The sequence below is a fragment of the Lingula anatina genome, chromosome 3 (assembly GCF_051362555.1).
Source record: "Lingula anatina isolate TDL-2025a chromosome 3, LinAna3.0, whole genome shotgun sequence".
Classification (NCBI taxonomy): Eukaryota; Metazoa; Brachiopoda; class Lingulata; order Lingulida; family Lingulidae; genus Lingula; species Lingula anatina.
The window spans coordinates 11,567,918-11,582,176 of NC_141769.1; the positions used below are offsets into that span (position 1 = coordinate 11,567,918).

Below are 14,259 nucleotides of genomic sequence, written 5' to 3' on the forward strand. Positions count from 1 at the left end.
AGGATACTGATGGCACCACTGACTGACATTAATTCGAAAACACCACTATAACATTATAATGTGAAACGTTTAACTGTGTCCCTTTCATTACATTAAAAAAAATTATACTGCGATATTGAACTTGTTATCTCTCTCACACGCGCGCGCGGACGCCTACATTCTCTCATTTTGTGGAATGTCTCTGTTATCGCTTGTTTCAAAACCATACTGGTGACGCATTTTCGGGTTGAGGATTTTCATTTTAACCAGCTGGGAAGCTATCTTACAATCTCAACGGTACATAGAAGTTTAAATTTATCCCTACAACATTTCTTCGTTTCCAAAAATATTTAATGGGTTATTTTCTTTGATGGGCTAGCATCCGCACTGAGGAAAATAGCAGTCGGGTGCAGAGCACGGGTGGAACGCACGCTTACTAAGGCATACGAATGGCGATTTTATTAAATTTGTTAAAAATAATAATTTACCAATTTGATCGGACTTTTTTGCATTATAATAGACAAGGGTGGTTTTTAAAAGTCGTTTTGTGTTGAGTTTATATTTATATTCCGATCAAAGTGTCAGCCGAGTGAATTAAGTGCCACTTGCACCTGTGCTGGTGGTACTCTGAATGTCAGTATCTGGTGACGAATTTCTTTCGTCTTCGTATACTGGCCTCGCAAACTTCCAAATTGATTTTTCCACAGTTCCTTTCTCCTTACTTTTTACCCACCATGGCATGCGTCTGTTGCTCTACTGCTTCAAGTCGGATACAACTTAAACAATCCAAAACTACAGCGTTCACCTGAATAGCTCCTATGGCGCCTCCCCTTTGATGACATGGGCGGGTCTAAGCAACAAGCTCCCTCGCAGTTATCCAATAAACAAATAACTAGAAAGTTATAAGAAATGGTTCATTTTTAAACACACAAACAAACAATAAAATTAACAAACGAAGCCCTGACTGACATTATCTAGATCTGTATTACAATTTTGCACATTCTGTAATGGAACATGCTTTCAAGAACAAAAGTGATCAAGCATTTAAGAGATAATCCCCGATCTATGTCCTTATATCATTGGAAACCTTGCAAAGGAGCAGCGGTCAATTACACCAGCTGAATGACCTCACCCTTTGCACTTACGGTGACGCATGTTATAAACGAGATGCGCTGCTGGACAAGCGTCACAAAGTTGCAGTTAGTGAATATCAAACATATCCAAATTGTTTTCGCCAACGGTTGTGCCTCCATCACAATGAGCTCATCAAGCATTAACATGCTTGTGCTCTTTCTTCTCTGGACTGCAGCGTTCGGACAACAGAACCACACAACAAAGAGTCAGTCTAAAGAAACAGCGAAAACAACTGTCAGCATCCGTCAGTCTACACAATGCGTCAGAGGGAAACTATGTAACACGACGGTTTCAACTGCCCAGGAGTCACCGACCTATACCAGTAACGAGAAAGAAGCGGGCAATGAAGTGTTACCGACTAAACAAGGCGTGAAAAGTGATATACCGTCGTTCTTTAAGAACACAATCCCAACTATCTATCCCCCTTTGCAGAACGTCCGCCGGAACGTCGCCAAGAGATCGGTGACTACGCAGACTACGCCCTCTCCATTGAATACAACTGATCGTCCATGGGGCATTACAGGCAACCGTACAATGAACAATCACATTTGCGCAGCAGTGTCGAATGAAATGTCTGTCAGTGTGCAGGCGCTGTGTCATTGTGACGAGCTCTGCAATCTGTTTCGAGATTGCTGCGAACCGCTCCATTCCTGTGGGAATAACTCAGTACCCCAAGGACAAGCAATACAGAAGTCTGCTCTGAAAGATAACATAGATTGCGTATTGCAGTCTACAACCACCCTGAACGGAATTGAAAGTGGGTATTTTTGGATGATAACTTCTTGCCCAAGTAATTGGTTGAGCAGCACCGAGCGTAACTTTTGTGAAAATGCTACCGAAACCAATGACATTGACAGTTTGCTGCCAGTCTCAGATCCAGACACAAAACTGACTTATCAAAACAAATTCTGTGCAACCTGCCACGGTTCGACGAACCACCTCAAGTGGACGCCTTTATTCACCTGCCGATTAACTTGGGGAGACAGCACGGAGCTCTATCTTAACTCATCTAGCATTGATGATATATTGATCCACATCAAGTCAGATCCGGGCTGCATGATTTTCTATGTTCCACCACCGTCAGTTCCCGGAAGGCAATGTGTTCCGAACGGAGAAAGTCCAGTTACGTCAATTTTGTGGAACACCGGTAGATTATGTAAACGAGACGCTGATCCAATACACAAAGAGATGTGTTCTGCAGGGCCACTCTCGCTAGTCTACATAAAGAGAGGGTCGCACGGAGCTGAACTGTATGGCAGGAACATATATTGTTGGCTTTGTCTCTACAGTTTAGGTTCACCACCAATTGTACAAGCGTGCTCTACTCCACGTAAGATGTACATCTTTTTTATATGTTTTTTCTTTTGTTCTAAAAGAGGACAGATCTTTTTAACTGTGAATTAATAATTAGTTACACGCGGTTTCCTAGAATATATTCATTTCATTGGTATCAGGTAAGAGATCCTGTGCGACTGGGTAGTCAGGTGCTCCGGTTTCTGTGGTCAATGGCTTACACCCCATTTCCATAGAATTTTAGATCGATCTATCCCTGTGGGGAGTTTCACTAGATTACTGTCAGCTTGGCCGGCTTAAGCGTCTGTCCCGCCTACTAAAAGCTGTAAGGGGGTTATTAACTATGGTGCCCGCACGGCTGACTGCAATTTAGCGTGAACCCCCAGGGAGTTAGGTCGATCTAAAACTTAATCTTTAGATCGATCTAAATCTCTGGGAAAGCACCCTTAAATAATATTTAATATTTTTAGAAGTTTTTTAGATGTCTATTAATATATGTCTTTGGTGTTACACAAAATACCATTCTAACCATTCCAACGTGGTTCTGTTTTCGTGCAAAAGATCAACCAAATTGAGTCTTAGTCTAGTTCTAAAGAAAAAGAAAATAAAAAAAATCGCCATGGTTGTAGACCTGGCCTCCGTGCCGCTGTGAAATTTTGATCTTGTATTTTTGTACAACTAATTTAATGTATATGTTGCAAATACTGAATAGTAATAAATGCTGCAAATATTACATAATAAATCATATTAAACCATACTAAATCCAATCTTTGTTAACAATCAATAAGTCTTGCTTACTGCACAATTCGATACTATGAAATAGAACTTTTCATCGATTAAGTACTAATAATAGATTATTTAAAATTATTTTTCATTCATGTAGCCTCAGGAAAGAGGACGTTTGCTCCAGTAGGGTTCACAATGATGCTTGATCCTTCAAAGATATACGCCAAACAATGCCTACCAAAAACCATGGTAAGTCTTGTAACAGGAACAGATATTCCCGTTAGTAATACAAATACGTGGTAAACTAAAATTATTCTGGCGATTTCCATTTTGATGACCATAGTCAATCACGCAATGGGATGAAATTCCGACTTTTGTTCAGTAAATTTCGAAAGAAAGTACCAACTATAACATGAAATAATATAAAATATATTTCCGGAGTGGACAACTATCTCTCAAATAATTTGAACATTTTTCTGATTTCAAACAAAACAGTGACAACCTAACACAGATTTAAAACTTTAATATGCCAAAATAATAGGATTTTTGAAATCGCTTCTATGTGAAAATAGATTTCATTGCAAATCCATTCCATTCCAGTCGGCATGCAGTACGGAAAATGAACGCTGTCTCTCCCCGGCACTAGCCCTTCTCAACGTAGGTTACCAATTGCAAATGGCGCTAACTCACAGTGGTTCTTTGAACATTTCTGGAGACATGCTTGGTGTTTGCAGGGTGTTCCGTAACTACTTGAGTTATTTTTTTCATACATCCAGTAACATTGCTTGGATGTTTAAAAATGAATGGGTACTGCAACCGCGCGGAGCATGTTCCAAACCCACTGTGGATCAGATGAAGATGGCGCCATATTCCAATGTTGTGGTGATTATGCACCGCATTCTTGTACTGCAAAAACAGATCAGCTGGTATTATGATGGGGTCAGAATGTTGGAAACATTGAAGAATCGCATCAACGATATCCTGCACGCGAAGAAAGCAACCGTGCCATACAATGGTGTCGAGTTCAATGTTAGAGTAATCCTGGATGACACAGTGCCTTGTGGTAGTAATGAGGGATCAAGCAAGGTTGAGCCACCCCTACCAGATAAGACCGCTGGAAATAGTGGAAATCCCCGCAGCTATACCCGTTGGATGGCATTCACAGTCATTTGGTTCACGTGGCCGGTTTTCGTCCACATTATCATATGTGAGCTTATAAGCTAAATGAACGGTGTGCCCCGACAGAACGCTTTATCGGTAACCAGGAGCGAAGCACATGTACATTTCCGATGTACGTTTCCGATCTGAGTTTTGAATATGGTTTCGTTTTGCATCATGTCATTATTTTTAGAGATAGAATAAATCCAAATTCTCAAAAGTTCGATAAACTTGTTGCCATCATACTATTATGTTATTTTATGAACAAAAACTAGTAAGATTTACTCAGAGTCTATCTCAGGACCCGGAGATAAGTGAACTACAATCCATTACCTGTTACCCTAGGTTCTAGATTCCGTTATTGCCAGCTCGATCTTGATTTCATATATAATCCATATCAACAATACCTAGTAAAAGCGAATCCATCACAAGGTATATATTTAACAAGCTAGCTTTTACGTTGCTCTGACACTCAGGGTATTACCTGTACATTTCCACCACATATGTTAATAAAGTTTTGAAAAAGACAATGTAATTTTACAACATAAGCCAAATATATAGTTAATACCCTGCATATGAAAAAAGAACGAAACTTTTTAACCAAACATTAGAAAAAGCTCACATAAAAACCAAAAATACATATGTAAAAGGAAATAATGCTAAATGCGAAGTAAACTTGACTCAATAAAATTGCTTCAGTTGCAGTTGCAAAATTTTGTCACCGTGATAAGAAAAATGACTGGCTTCCATTAAAAAAAAAACAATAACAAAGTTTGAAGAAAATATTAGAGCAAAGGTAGACTTCATATAAGAGAATTAACTTATATCACCATCATCCCCTTTTCTTCTTATGTAACAAACAGACCGCCGCATATCACGAATACCATGAATTCCACCCGAACTCTCACACGAATCGCATTCGCTTTTTTGGCGGGCACTGTAGAGCCCGCAGTAGTAGTATTAAAAGCCGTTTGCGTGTAGCTATTGTCATTTTCTTGGGACACCAACGTACTGGCCACATCTGTCCCCTCGCCAGAATCCGACACACATTCCCAGGAAAAATCTAACGCACACAGGGCAGTGGACCCAGCTGGAGAATTTCTTGCGCATTCACTTTTTGTTGCAAACTCTTTAATCTCTTTCGTCACTGGATTTCTCTTGGTACAGCATGAGCATGGATCACATCTGGAGATAAAATTATGAACGGGGACTATGTAAACAGAAACGAAAAAAAAAACAAGGCAGCAAAGCTGTCAAATGTACAGACAAAAAACAGAAAAAAAAGATGCAAAATAGGTCATTTTGTTAATTTTGATGCAATAATATATGCTTATAATAGCACAGTCAGTCAACACTGATTTTTAATCATGCACAACAGCTAACATGGTCAATAACAGGAGCAGATCCAGAGATATTTTCTGACAGTATTCCAAAGTATCTTTGTTGATCCATCCTCCATTTTGATGGTCTTCCAACAGAAACCCGTAAATATAAACTTTAAAATCTGACTGTCTTCCAGGAGACCCAGAAAATGGTCTCAATCCACCCCTTCAATAAGATTACAGTTTCAGGACCATGAGAGTTAAAGTTCACATGATGAAAGTCCCAATATATGAAAAATGATGACAGTGCATAAAATAATATTATAGCCTGTTTAAAGACATAAATACCAATACAACTGCTTATGTGGAAATACTGAAAATGTGCAGAGCCTCAGGTGGATGGGAGTTAAAAATCACATCTAAAAAATGCCAGTGTTGGAGAAAAAATTAAAAAGAAAACAACAAAAATATAATTCCAATGAAGCTGCTATTCACTGCTTCCTTATTATGGACACTATGTTATCTAGCAGAGAGCTTAACCTTTGGGAGTTTACAGGGAAATATCAACAAGTGTGCTTTATGAAATTTCATTTAATGGCCGCTTAATTAGGCAAATGAGTTTATAGCACTGAAATTAGCCTAGTGAATACCCAAGGGGAATTTACAGACTGACCACACAAATTTGTCTATCAAAGGTCTTCAGGCCCATAAGTCACACCTTAAGAAAAGCAGAAAACAATAATGTACAAAATAAAACAGGAGACTGCCAATTCTGATGCAATAATACATTATGTTTAACTGCACAGTCAACATCAAATTTTAATTATGCACAACGTACAGGTAACACTGATGAAAGTAAAAGCATAAGGCTACAGGCCCATCAGAGTTCAAGTTTACAATTAGAAAGTGCCAGAGTGAGAAAAATGAAAATTTCACAAAAAATTCATAAATTTAATAAAAATGATAATCCAATAGAGCTGGTTCTCTAATATGAACTGTATGTCAATCCTAAGAATCATTTTTGTAAGAATATTTAAAAAAATAGAAAGTAACACTTTACTTTACATAATATTAATGGTGGCAGAGCACAAAGTAGGTTTTTTGTCAATTTTGATGCAACATTACATAATGATTAACTAATTAAATACCACCAATTTTAAAATATCTACTATTAAAAACATGGACATTAAGAAAATTTGATTACCACTGGGCTTCATGCCCAAGGGAGCTCTAAGTCCCACATTGAAAATTGCAACATGTGAAAGATAAAAATTTTCACAAAAAACCTGTATTACTTCCAAATAATTAACTTATGAGACAATTTTTCAACTGAAGCTGTATTTCAGTCATATGTTTCTTTCCTGTAAGTGTGAGAAGAGCAAGTGACATGGTTTTCCTTTCACCGCCACTAGGGAGGCAGTGCCCAGAATAGGGTTTTGTTCAATTTTTATGCAATATTACACAATGCTTAACAGCATAATAACCATAAATTTTTTAATAATAAAATAAAAGTATCATGGATATTCAGAAAATGTGACTAGCCTATAGAGTTCAGAGTCATACTTTGAAAATCCCAAAATGTAAACAAGAGAAAACTGTATTGAAAGAGTTTATTTCCATTTTCAACACCTTTTTTACATAAAGCAAAATATGATCAATCAAAAATATGTTGTCAAAGCAAAAATATCAATAGAACAATTATAAATGTCCAACTTGCTCCATTCTGAAATTCTGAACATAGTGAATGGTTGAATCTGACAAACTGTAAAGATATGTTTTTTTTTCCATTTTTGACACTTATTAAACAATACACAATATCAGGTTTACCATCATTTTTTTATAATCAACTAACAATGTTGTTAAGATGCAGAAAATGTCAAAAGAACAACTTAACATATCTAATTAGTTCAAAAATGAGACTGTTAGCATGACTGAGAATTAAATTTGAGGAAAAAAACAATTATATACAAAAAAAGGCATAACTTCACCAAAACTTTACTGATCAAGCTTATTTTCAAAACTTAATCTGTATTTCAGTAACACTGATCACTACTGTGAATTTCAAGACAATTGGCCAATCGATTTTCCTTAAAATGTGTTATAGGTGTTGCAAATATGCTGAAAAAAAGTGAAAAAACAGCAAAACTTTTATAAAAATGCTCTGATCATGCCAATGTTTGAACTTGACTTGCGTATTATAGATATTCATCAGTTCTGTAAGTTTCAAGCCAAAAAGTAAAGCGGTTTTTCAAATATTGTGTTATCGGTGTTGCATAAATGCTGAAAAAAGTGAAAAAAACTGCATAACTTCAATATAAATGGCCTGATCATGCTGATTTTCGAACTTGACCTGCGTATTAAGAATATTTATCAGTTCTGTAAGTTTCAAGCCAAAAGGTAAAACGGTTTTTCAAATATTGTGTTATTGGTGTTGCATAAATGTTGAAAAAAGTGAAAAAACTGCATTACTTCCATATTAAAGGCCCCATCATGCTGATATTCGAACTTGACCTGTGTATTATGAATATTCATCAGTTCTGTAAGTTTCAAGCCAAAAGGTAAAACGGTTTTCCACTTATTGTGTTATCGGTGCTACATAAATGCTGAAAAAAGTGAAAAAACAGCATAAATTCCCCAAAAATGGCCCGATCATGCTGATTTTCGAACTTGACCTGCTTATTATGAATATTCATCAGTTCTGTAAGTTTCAAGCCAAAAGAAAAAACGGTTTTCCACTTATCGTGTTATCGGTAAAAGGCCACGGCGACGGCGACGACGGCAACGACAGCGACGACGGCAACGACGGCGACGGCGACGACAGACGCAGGTGATGGCTATATGTACAGACACATCTGTGTCTGTACATAAAAACAAGCAAATAGAACAGGTGAGAATATTGACGCACTGCACGTATGGAAAGTTGGAAAGATTAAAAATGAAGGGACAACAGCAAGCAAACTGAAAGCAAAGTGGCGATTTTTTTAAACCTTTGGTCATTATATGCAAAAATACGGTGTACGTCATGGTGAAAAACCCAAACAAATGAAATATACAGATGACAAACGGGACATAAAACAGTAATGAGAGAAGAAAATTAATAAAATTTTAAATAAATAAACTGAAAAAAATTTATTCAAGAAAAGAAGCTGAAGCGATCAATATTCACTTCACAGTGTATGTCAATCTCCCGTTGCCTTACATATAATGGTTTTTATGATTTAAAGAAAAAGAAAACAAATTCAGGAATAACTTAAATTTCTATTTCATGTGTTTCTCATTACAAGCAGAAAAAAATCTAATACGATGTGAAAAAAGTAACATACAACAATGTTTTTTAATCAAACATCGATAAATTGCAATGAATTCACTAACTAATCGATTTGCAAGAGAAATATCTAAACACTCTCATGCATGTGTATATTTTTGGCCACCAGGAATTAAATAATTTTTTAAGTTTATCTATGTTTGGAATGTACTTACTGGTTTGTCAAATGATTGCAATAATTTCCGTCTGGGCAGCTGGAGTTCCCTGGGTTACACGGTGCCTCCCGCTAAAATTACGATACAGGGAATCAATATGGTCCGTTCCACTAGTGTTAAATTTGTTTTACAAAAATTACCATTTTTTTTACGAAATCAGTGATACATTGGCTGGCATTATGTTCTCTCAATCTAATATTAAAAGTAAAGAATAATGGCGCATTACACATGGCTATCTCAGGTACAAATGAAATAAAAGTCAAAATTATACAAAGCGCAACATAAGAGAAAAAATCAGACAAAAGTACGACTGTATGACTTTTTGATACAGACGTTTTTGATGCGCTTTAATGATCATAATAAATTAGACACTATTTGTCTAAAATTGAACAGGTATAAAATGATGTGAGTATATAAATTTACATCACTACTTCTACATTACTGTGAAAATATACCTTCAGTCTTATTCGGCTCTTCTGATAGTCTTCCCACCCGGACACATGCAAGGAATCTCTCACTACCATATACGTAAAGCAAAAGTAAATGAAAGCCAACCTAAGACACATGCTGTACGGAGAATAAAAACAGAAAAAGACAAAGATACGGGAAACATTAACCAAAAAAGTTCCATTGTGAGTGGGTCTATATAAGTAGGTCTGTATACGTGACGTATACAGTCAATTAATATAAAATAAACATAAAATTGGAAAATTAACATAAAATTAGAACTATAACAGCCAATAAACATAAATTTGGAACAAAGCTACAAAATATTGCTAGATACAACATAGATCATGCACATGATGCATCTACTTTACAATACATGCAGATAACACATCAGACAGGAAACCTCAACTGCTGCAGGGTAGTTACACATTTACCCCACCCACCTCTCGAGCAACTTAATACCTCAAATATCAAACACATAGCACGGGAGTATTTAGCGTTAAAAAGGGTTTTGTAGATGGTTGGAATAATACCTCTTTAACCGCATGACAATATATCATGTTGAAAAAGACGTCTTGCTGAACGAGTTCAGCTGGCCAAATGACTGGGGTTATTTTTTTTTTCTAAAATCGCCACTCGGATATCTGAATAAAGTAAGGAATCAGGACCGCCCTTTGCAGAGCATACATATAAAGCATTTTGGACAGACGGCTGTTTCAACATGCTACCCAGTACAGTCACAATTTGATAACAGTCAAATATCATACACGTACCTTTTGTGACCACAGTGTTATTAAATTCTATTCTACTCTCATCAACTTGTTCAGACAAGGAGCGCCCTTTGGATGACTGTGAGTCCACAGGATGACTAAATACCTAAAATGCAAACACATTTGTCATTTAAAAATTTGGCCTTGGCTTTAATTCTTTGTAAAATTATACTGAATATCCCTAACAGCTTATACTGCACGATTTTCCTAAGATCGATTTTTGGCATATATATATACAGACTTGACATTTAATATGGAATATTTCAGTTTCGAAGGTATACCTAGGTAAAAATACGTTCTTTTTTAAAAAAAACTCCGATTTCATATAAGATTTGTGAATGTAAAAGTATGCAGTCATGTGTGTCACTACCAATTAACTGACTTTCATGCATGTTGCGCTGCTACACTGTGTAATTTGAAGTGATTTAATTGGATAGTGTTCCTTTGGGCTGATCAAAGCTTGGCTTAGGCAAAGCTTGGTTCTGTCAAAAAAGTATCCATATTTCAGCAACTACTGCATAGAAAAATTTGAAATTTTGCATGCAAGCGGCCAATTTTGCAGTGCGTAAGATGAGTCAAGAAGTGCATTACAAATTTGTTAATCTAAGGCAGAATGGCGCGAAAAAGACAGACATCACCAGACAGATCATAGCGCCAAACGGAACGGTCCCCACAGTTTTATAGAGTAATGCCCAGACTGATGTACCTACACAGAGGTGACCCCCAATGTATCAACATTTTACCTACAGGGTACAAGACCCACTGTCTTTCGGGATACGCTGCTGCAACTAAACAAAAAACACTTAGCCCGTTCAGAACGAGGGATAAATTGCCACTAAAATGCGTTTTTCAAAGCCCTTAGCGAACACCAAACTGGTTTTAGCAGGTAAGAACACCTAATGACCTCCGAGGTACCCACTGTATACAGCAAAACATCGTCGTCTGTTTCTCTAATGAATTGGGGGTCATGAACGATTCTGGGTAGAACACTGAAACTGCGTGGCTTTCTTTATTGAGGTCAGATTTCACCTGTAACGCCCAATTAGTCAAAACAGAGTTTACAGATATCCAGAAGAGGCCTACGACGAAGCATATGCCGGGTCTTAAATGACAAGGGTGATTGACAGCGTCAGTATTTGGAGTAGATTCCACATTGGTGCCAAAACACCAATGGTAGTCATCGACGAAAACCTGAACCAGATCAAATAAAGGGATGATCTCGGAACCACTTGACTATCATTTGATAGGGGGCACCTTAGGAACAATTCTAGGTTGTACGATGAGGTTGCAGGTTCACACAGAGCACTTTTAATAGCAGATAACTTACAGAACCAAGGGGATGAGCAGCTACCCTGGTCATCAAAATCGCCACATTTGAACCACATAGACAATATTTCGGTAGACCATTACTCACCAATCAACTGCCTACATGTCCTACAACAAAACTGGACCAGATTGGACAATTTCAGACCGATGCCTAGAATGCTATTCCAGATTGAACTCTAAAAACCTACCCTCAAGAAATGCCTTGCCGCTTGAGAGCGCTGGCAACAGCCACGAAGAGGCCAGGCGTAACAACGACCATTACTGTGACTAGCAACTGACATGAGGGTCTTTTGTGGAGCGTATTACCCTTTTACGGACGATAATTTGGAAAATATGGAGATCCAAAATATCTCTTTTAATGGGAGTCGTATGACATAGAATAGGCAATGTGTTTTTGTTTGTTTCTCTGGCGAATTCCATTAATGAACTGATGTCACAATGACATCAAATAGATAATTTAAAGTTATTAAAACACGATTTAAATCCTTATTTTCATTTATCAGTCCGCAAAATAGGAAAAAACTGATACAAAATTATTTCGAAAAAAATATTCCATATTAAATGTCAAGTCTGTATATATATATATATATATATATATATATATATATATATATATATATATATATATATATATATATATATATACAGGGCCGCAGCCTGAGCAAAATGCCAGGGGGGACAGTAAGCGGACACGAGGGGGCACGAGGGGATGTCCCCCTCCCACGGTGTGGAAAATTTTTAAAAACTGTATGTATAATACTGGATTCTGGTGCATTTTAACTGTTATTTATTGCTCAATCAGAAGTCAGAAATTGTGGGTTCATTTTGCCTGGGGGATAGCTCCCTAAGGGAGGGTGAGCTTTGCGGTATGAACTGAGTTGGCTAAAAACAGTACACCTTTCTAAACAGATTGTTGAATGATTGTCTAGTGGCCATGAGTGCATTTTCTCACAGAATTGAAAGCAACTTTGCAATTATTTTTTTTAACCTTTGCTATTATTATTTTTTTTGCACCTCAAATCCCGGGGGGGGGGGGGGGCAGCTGCCCCCCCCCTGCCCCCCCTCCCCCCCCCCCCCGGAGGCTACGGCCCTGATATATATATATATATATATATATATATATATATATATATATATATATATATATATATATGCCGTCAAATATTTCTTTAAAAAAATTAAAAATCCAGGGGATTTTTCTGACCCTGGCCTGGGCATAGGTCTGTGCAGTAGAAATAATATACAAACATTTGTCTAACATCTGCGTTGGAAATAGATTTAAACAAAACTAATTGAATTCTAGAGGAGGTGACGACTTTGCAAAAAGATAGCAAGACACTTTATTGTCGAACATGTTTTTTTTTTGCTGAAACGGGTCATAGCCCTGTTTGCTAATAGGGGTGAGGTCGATATCATTCTACTTTGTAGGCGAAACCTCAGACACCTGTCGCATACTCCAAACCCTTGATTATTTAATACATGTCAAAGTTATACTTAAAGAAAGCAACTTACCAACAACAAAGAACAAATTGCGACTAGCATTAAAAGTTGACTCGCCATTTTCTCTGCCTTGTGTAAAGTGGTAAATAGGACATTCAATGACGCTGAAAAAACCCCCACTTGAGAGTAGGCTATTTATAGTGGGGATTTTCCATTGTTTTTAGTGTGTGTGTGAGTGTGTGTGTGTGTGTGTGTGTCGTTCATGAGACAACAATTCTGCAACTGGCTAGCGCGTATAGTTTGATCTATACTTATGCATTACTAATTCCCGATCAAACTTGATATTGATTTCAGACAATCTGACACTACATTTAGCCTTGGCCGAATAAGACTGTGTATGTTAGAATGTTTGAGCGTGTTCTAAAACAATTACATACGCTGCTTATATGTTCATGTTCATACGTTGCAAAAAGAGTGATATCACGCTCAAAGTAATGCGAAGAATCGATTCTATATACAATACTCAGGGCACTTATACGGATCTCTTTACGTTAGCATTCTTAGTCAAGCAGTGACGCGTTGTTGGGTTATGCAACAACTTGTTTCGGCTGCTCTATTTGTACTGCCTGTACATTTATAAGAGCTTTGCACCAAGTTGTATCTATTTTTTCACCTTTACTTCACATTTTAATTGACATACAAGCTTAATAATGATTTAGATTTTTCGTGCTTTTAGTATTCACTGAGAAAAATATATAATGTTGCAACATGCGAATGGAAAATATTTTGTAATCACGCAAAGACAATGGAAAAGAAAACAAGTAAATGCGTGATCAGTACGGAGAAATTGAGTATAAATATTTGTGAAGTTGTATGAAGCGAGAGTCGGTGAATAACCATTCGAAAGCTCCAAACTGCTGTCGTCATTTCTCACTATAACAATAAACGTACAAGATGCTTTATCGATAAATTCTATTAACATAGTTATTCGGTGCATAACCTCAAATCACCTTGGTTAATTTTAATTTGAAACTGCATTTTGTAGTGCAAAAGTTAAATACTGTTTGTTGCTTCTTGGATTCATAATAGTTAGTTTCTTGTCATATGTATTTTATAATAATAATGGTCCTAACAGTGTTTATTCTGCTACCTAAAGTTGGATTGTACATGTACTACTGCTATAA

At 36.9% G+C, this 14,259-nt stretch overlaps 2 protein-coding genes across 3 annotated transcripts; one reads left to right on the top strand and one right to left on the bottom strand.

Moving 5' to 3' along the window:
- Positions 1–1,041: 1,041 nt before the first annotated feature.
- LOC106161930 (uncharacterized) lies at positions 1,042–4,356 on the top strand. The gene is made up of 3 exons (XM_013539009.2): positions 1,042–2,443; positions 3,290–3,381; positions 3,733–4,356. Exons 1-3 carry the CDS (start codon positions 1,102–1,104, stop codon positions 4,354–4,356), a joined length of 2,058 nt encoding a protein of 685 aa, XP_013394463.2. The 5' UTR covers positions 1,042–1,101.
- Positions 3,546–13,233, bottom strand: LOC106161931 (uncharacterized). 2 transcript variants are annotated; one of them, XR_015333425.1, is made up of 6 exons: positions 13,148–13,233; positions 10,313–10,415; positions 9,548–9,609; positions 9,093–9,163; positions 4,775–5,475; positions 3,546–4,623 (listed from the first exon to the last, which is right to left on the bottom strand). XR_015333425.1 is itself a non-coding variant. In XM_087008441.1 (5 exons), exons 1-5 carry the CDS (start codon positions 13,193–13,195, stop codon positions 5,139–5,141), a joined length of 621 nt encoding a protein of 206 aa, XP_086864567.1. In that variant the 5' UTR covers positions 13,196–13,233; the 3' UTR covers positions 3,546–5,138. The 2 variants fall into 2 exon arrangements, 1 of the variants encoding a protein (XP_086864567.1); XM_087008441.1 differs by having other exon boundaries at positions 3,546–5,475.
- Positions 13,234–14,259: the final 1,026 nt, after the last annotated feature.

Bases quoted from the DNA above. Each gene is read 5' to 3' on its own strand.
- LOC106161930 (XM_013539009.2), top strand. From the start codon at position 1,102: ATGACCTCACCCTTTGCACTTACGGTGACGCATGTTATAAACGAGATG. The intron at 2,444-3,289 runs GTAAGATGTACA...TCATTCATGTAG, and splicing joins ACAAGCGTGCTCTACTCCAC to CCTCAGGAAAGAGGACGTTT. The intron at 3,382-3,732 runs GTAAGTCTTGTA...ATTCCATTCCAG, and splicing joins AATGCCTACCAAAAACCATG to TCGGCATGCAGTACGGAAAA.
- LOC106161931 (XM_087008441.1), bottom strand. From the start codon at position 13,195: ATGGCGAGTCAACTTTTAATGCTAGTCGCAATTTGTTCTTTGTTGTTG. The intron at 9,164-9,547 runs GTATATTTTCAC...TCGTAATTTTAG, and splicing joins AGAGCCGAATAAGACTGAAG to CGGGAGGCACCGTGTAACCC. The intron at 5,476-9,092 runs GTAAGTACATTC...TTTTATCTCCAG, and splicing joins TGCAATCATTTGACAAACCA to ATGTGATCCATGCTCATGCT.